The sequence below is a fragment of the Scaptodrosophila lebanonensis genome, unplaced genomic scaffold, assembly GCF_003285725.1.
Source record: "Scaptodrosophila lebanonensis strain 11010-0011.00,11010-0021.00 unplaced genomic scaffold, SlebRS2 tig00000092-arrow-pilon, whole genome shotgun sequence".
NCBI classification, from domain to species: domain Eukaryota; kingdom Metazoa; phylum Arthropoda; class Insecta; order Diptera; family Drosophilidae; genus Scaptodrosophila; species Scaptodrosophila lebanonensis.
In genome coordinates, this window is record NW_022060566.1 from 1,167,146 (window position 1) to 1,173,467 (window position 6,322).

The window sequence follows — 6,322 nt, forward strand, 5'->3', positions numbered from 1 at the left end:
AATTATATTTTTGCAATCATAAACTTTTTGAAGCATAGGCTGCTGCATATCGCAGTTAGGAGACAACTCTAATCACAAAACGCCTAAGGCTGCTTAATTCTGATGTGGCGGTCAACGAGGTCAAACCAATAACTATGAAATATATCGAGCATTGCATGTATCTACTATAGAACTAAATTACACTTGTTAAACGCCCTTAATTCAATAGGGGCCGGCACACACAGTGTTGAGCAGTGTTGTGTTTACAAGTGTTTATTTTGCATTATCGCTCAACTATTGAAAAGATACACGTAAGACATATGTACATACATATGTATATATAAAAAAGTCGAAGCTAATAGTTGGCCAGTTTGGAAGTAGCTGTTTCGAAGATGAGCGCCACACCAACTTTTGCCGATATCTCCAGCAAATTTTCGGAGACCACGCTAGATGAGATTATTCAGCACTCTGGCGGCACAAAGCACACGTCCTACAAGTTTGGGGAGGGCGGCAAAAAGGGGGACTCCTACTTGAGTAAGGTGTTCCGGTTATGTGTCTATGGCGTGAATGAGAAGGATGGCAAGGAGTTGGAGGTGAATGTGATTGTGAAGGCCATGCCGGACAATCTGAATAGGCGTCGACTCTTTCGCTCAGTGGACTTCTTCCGCAATGAGATTCACTTCTATACCAAGGTAGTGCCGGCAATTGAGGCTTTTCAGGCCGCACGTAAGCCCAAGAATCCCTTCAACGAATATCCAAAGTGCTTGGCATCGCTTTGTGATGGTGTCAATGATTTTATCGCTCTGGAGGATGTTGGTTTTCGTGGTTACCGTGCGCCAAATCGCCAAAGTTACATTCCTCTTGATGATGCCCTACTGACGATGCGCACCTTGGGTCGTTTTCATGGCGTTGCCTTGGCATTCAATGCACTGGATGCGCCAGGCTTTGAGAAGGCAGCTGCAGCTCTGGAGGAGACCTACTATGCGGATAGGCTGCGTAGTTGGTACATGGATTTCCTGAAATTGGCCCAGAATGTGGCACGCGATGCCGTCACCAAAAGCTTCCCCGATACTAAGTACGAGACACTGGTCAATAATTTTCTGCAGCCGCAGCTCTATGATGACCTCATCAAGCTGGTCTCCACACGGTCCAAGCTAAGCGTGTTCGGCCACGGCGACTGCTGGACGCCCAACTTCCTCACGCGCTACTCGTCTGAGGGGAAACCCGAGGCCATCATCATCATTGACTTCCAGCTGACACGCTGCTCGTCTCTGGCCCTCGACCTCACCTTTTTCACCTACTCCTGCACCAGTCAGCAGCTGCGAGAGGAACACTATGAGAAGCTTCTGCGCACCTACTTGGAAAGTGCGCAGGATTTGATCACGGATCTGGGCGGGGATGCAGAGGCGATCATTTCGTGGGACACATTGCAGCAGGAGTTGCGGGAATTCGGTCGCTTTGGCTGTGGAATGGGCATAGAGTCGTTGCCCATGTCTCTGATTGAGGATGACGAGGTTGCAGACTTGGATGCCATTGAAGAGAAGGCGGTACTAACCGATGTCTGGAATATTACACCATTCGAACAGCCCGAGAAGCGCCAACGCATAGCCGAGATGTTCAAGCATGCCATCGATCAGGGCTATATCCACTAATGTAGTACCAATAAGTTCATATTCTCCCCTCATCTAAGCCATTAAATGTATTGAAGCGCAAAGTATCAAATACCATTTACAATAATTGTTTTTAAAATGTACAAAAGAATTAAAACATGTAAAAATATATATATTTTATACCTTTCAATTGAGAGATGAGAAAATGGATGCGCCAAATGCTAGATAAAAAGAAATTGTACACGACAGAATAGGGTTTCCAGTTTGGGGAGCACTACGCGATTTTATCGTCCAATATTTTCTCAATTGTAAACAAATTAGAAACTCAACGGATTTGAAAATGTCTTCGTATCTGGTTGTGGTCTTCGAAAAGCTGTTGTTGGATTGCTTAGCCGAGACATACACCAACGGCTAACCTGACTGTGTCTGTGGATTTTATTGTGTACACCCGTATCTAATTTACGATATAATGCAGTTTAGTTTATTTGCCGCCTGGTGGCGCCTTGTACACTTGTTCCAGGGACCCTACAAATAGTTTGAAAGTGTTTTATTTTTGAAAAAAATGCTTTTGCACGCAAATTAAGGTAAACAACTATTTTGTACAAATTTTTTCTACTTTTTTTTTTCAATAACACCAAACTTAACAATTCTACAAATATGACTCGCAAATATTGTATGATTTGTAAAATGGAGCGGTTGCTGCGATACGAACAAAACTTTATAGTCTTAAGCCATATTCTATATACTTGTACAAGTATTTGCCAGTTTATTTAGAGACTTGGAGATTTCGTTGAAAAAAAGCACTCTCATCAGAGTGTGCCTTTGATGGTGTTTTAATCTGCCAGACAACTTCTTGACGTCTGCATTATTAAAAAAAAAACAAACAATTTCATAAGTTTTTAAAATAAGTTCACTTGAAAGAAAATTGTAAGTGAATCTTTGGGAAAGCAGCGCTGAGCTACATACAACCCCCAAGCTCGACTTTTTTTTTCAGCATAGCTCAAAGATTTTCCATGGGATTCAGGTTTGTCGACCATTTATATAAATTATAAATGTTAAATTGTAATTAAGACTGAGCCCCTAGTTTAAGTTGTATTTGTATTTAACTATAAGTTAAAGTATAATTTAAAAAAAATAAAAAAAGTCGGCCATTATATATATGTATATATACTTATTATAGATAAACGTGGCATATTCCTGCTGCTCTTTATAATTCAGTTCTGTAGCGGCTTGAAAAATATGCAAATGCCCAAACGAGCGAGCAAGTCAGTCGTCACTGAGGCATGTCCTTGCTCGTGTCAAATGTCCTGTCACCTTCACCAGCGGTGTTGATGATGATGTACGAAAAATTCTCATGTCAAAAGCACGCGATTAGCGCGTGTCGGGGGCGGTGAAGCGGTGAATTAAGATATTTACGCTAACAAAACCATCGATACAAAGAGGACATTAGTGGGCGGGCACGCCTCCTTTAACCATTCACCACCCAACCACCCTACCACCCATCCATCCAGCCGTCCGTCCGTCCGTCCGCTTGTCCGCTTGTCTGGCAAATGCGTTTACTGCAAAATCAAGATAACACGCCGGTTTCCGCTGCTACCTGCCCCAAGCCCTCCCTCCCCCATCCGCCCATGCACAGCCTCGTCATCGCTTTTGAAACCCAATCCAATCCAATCGCTCTTGTTGTTGTTTTTGTCCGTCTTTGACATTCCGGGCGGGCAGCCAACACGCGCTGTTGTCAAGTTGCGCTTATCACGGCAACGGCAGCGACGGACATTGGGCGCACGATTCACGCTCTCCCCGCTGACACGTGCGGTCACGTGGCCGTCATTTTACACGTGCACTGCGCTGCCGACGTCAGGATGCCAGGATGCCAGGACGCCAGCATAGCTCGGCCGCTTCTGTTGCTGATATGCCGCATCAGCACTGGAAGTTTTAGTTACGCACGTTTCGCAGGACAGCCATCCATTGGGTCAGTCACCGGAAGTGGGCGGACACTTCCGCCAGCGAGGAAGCGCCTTCATTCTCGAGCCAGCGCCGAGCCACAGTATATGCGTGGAGGAGGACCACCCAAAATAGTTTTGGCCAATTTTTCGCGAACATCACTACTTGAGGGGAAGTTTTCTCCCCTTCGAGTATCTTTAATGTGGCGTAGGGGCTCTGCAGATTTAAATATATCTTTTTTGAAACAAATTTTTACACGATTTGCTTAGCTAAATATTTGAAAAATAGAAGCCATTCCACTCCTGACTCCTGAGTAATAGTTGTTGGTTGCAGCTACCCAGATATTTATTAGTCATAAATAAATGGTACTTAATGTAAGAGGTAATAAATAAATAAGTTACAAATGAAGAGACGATAATAAGACGTGAGTAATAAAGTTTATAAAATGAAGCCTATTGGTATAGAAATATAATAATAGAAATTTCACAACGAAAGGAATCTGTGAAGAAACCGATAGTATTATTAGATATATTGGAGATAAGTAGTTAGACCCGCAATAGTTGAACAACAGTTTAGCTCGTGATGCTTTTAATCGAGTTCATCGCGCTTCATTTATATTTCATGTATTTCATATATTTCATATACTTCATATATTTCATATATTTCATACATTTATTTACATATTTCATTTATTTATTCCATCAACAAACAAAGCTTCCGATGTAAAAAAAATCAATCCAATAGCGAACTTTAAATAAATAATATTAAATATTAAAAAAAGCCTATAAAAAAAAGGCCTATGATAATATCTAATATAGAATCTGACGCCACAACTCGTCAGTCGTTATTAGACCTTACAAGAAAGAAATTGATATGAAATTGAAGTTAAATTAAAATACTTAAACAACAAGCAAAGCTGTCGATGTAAAAAAATCAATACAAATTAAATATATAATATTAAATATTAAAAAAAGCCTATAATCATATTAATATAGAATTTGACGCCCCAACAAGAAAGAAGTTGAGATGAAACTTAAGTTAAATTAGAGTACTGAAATAATTAAAGATAAAAATATAATTAATTCAATTTCATTGACTTTTTTGCGATACATTTGTAGTTGGTCTGGCACTGAAATACCAGATAACCACACTACTTTCGCCTATATTGTCTGGGTATTTCCTCTATTTGATTACTCGGAATTTGGTCCGAAGTCAGGCAGCTGGGCTCACGATTTCATCTTCAGTTGTAATAGCAAGAGGCGCGATATAAACGAGCGGCTCTATCCACTTTGAGATAGTTTCAGGCGCTATTATTATATCTGACTATATTTGAATTATCTTCAGATTTTGGTCATTTATTGCAAACGTTTCTTAACAGCTTTGGCGGTACAGTGGCCGGCTAATGAGACCGCAGCGGTCAGCCGGTTTTGAACAAACAATTTTCAACAACTTCGTATTACTTCTTGATCCAAAGGCTTTATCTAGAATGTACAAGTACTATTTCATAAGTATTTGAAAAGTAATGCCCCAAAGGCTTTACCTAGAATGTACTATTTCATAAGTATTTGAAAAGTAATGCTCGAAGTTTAAAGTCTAATTAGTTTCAATTGTGAAACATTTGTGTGCAAATTATTTGGCAGTTTGAACAGCACGTCAGCTATTTAGTAGCACTCGATGATGGGCGTTATCAAAACTATCGAGCCATTAGGAACTATATGTATTTACCGATGTACGCCAATGATTTACTTCCCAAAGTAACTCTTGATGTGGTCGCGGCATTCACGCACAGGTACGAGTAGAACACAACAGTGGCAGGGTTGCCACCACCCCTCAACCCTCAGTTGCGTTGCGAGGGGCACACAACGTTTCAAATTACAAACCCAATTGATGCTAGTTAAGAATGAAAAGGAAAAAACCAACTTTTGTGTGTGTGTGTCTGGTTGTAGTCGCATTTTAGATTTTGATTTCGACAATTGGCCCAACAATGCGCGCAACCCCCGACTACCCTGGACCCGGTTTTGAAGCGTTTGTTGTGATGCAAAAATGACAAGTCCGATTAGGGCGGTGTTGTATTCCCTTCTCATGTTTTTTTTTTTTTTTTTGTTCTCTGTTCACCTCCGCTCTCCAACTAGGTGGTGAGGCCAGCGGCTGTCACTTTCAACTTGTCCGATCTGTCTGCCGTACTCGTACATGGAGAGGAGGTGGAAAGCCGCAAGTTGGAAGTGTCAACACGACCATCTATTCCATGCATAATTTGGCATGCCAAATGCGACAAAAGCGCGACCAGCACGGCCCAACCCGGCTCGGCTCGGAACGGCACGGCTCGTTCATCAAAATGGTGTCATATGTTTTTATGGAGGCAACTGTTACAACAACAGCAACAACAGCAACAACTACAATGCCGACAATATTAACAACCACAACAACAACAGCAATAGCAAACTGTTTTGTAATTTGTATACAGAATGCGCTTCAATTTGATTTTATTTTTTCGTTTCTTTTTTCTTCTACAACTAAAATTTTAGCCAATTTTGCAATTAGAAGTTCGGTTCTAAGGCTATGGGCAGACAATGCAAATAATTTGCACACAAATTTGTGTTCATTCACAAGTTGGTTTTGAAAAGTAAATGACAGAAAACTAGATTTCGATGTAGAATTCCTATTGCGCTTGATATTGGTTCCCTTTTCTCTGTTTTGTACCTAAAATCTAGTGCATTTTGTTTGCTATTCATTAATCAATTTTTCTCTCAATTATGACTATCTCAATACATCCTTTTTTTCCCAGTGTCAAT

The 6,322-nt window shown here is 40.9% G+C and overlaps 1 protein-coding gene across 1 annotated transcript; it reads left to right on the forward strand.

Moving 5' to 3' along the window:
* Positions 1–58: 58 nt before the first annotated feature.
* Positions 59–1,779, forward strand: LOC115627143. Its single transcript, XM_030522720.1, has one exon. It carries the CDS (start codon positions 372–374, stop codon positions 1,629–1,631), a length of 1,260 nt encoding a protein of 419 aa, XP_030378580.1. The 5' UTR covers positions 59–371; the 3' UTR covers positions 1,632–1,779.
* The last annotated feature ends 4,543 nt before the right edge of the window (positions 1,780–6,322 follow it).

Excerpts from the sequence above, each read along its gene's own strand:
- LOC115627143 (XM_030522720.1), top strand. The coding sequence starts at position 372 with ATGAGCGCCACACCAACTTTTGCCGATATCTCCAGCAAATTTTCGGAG.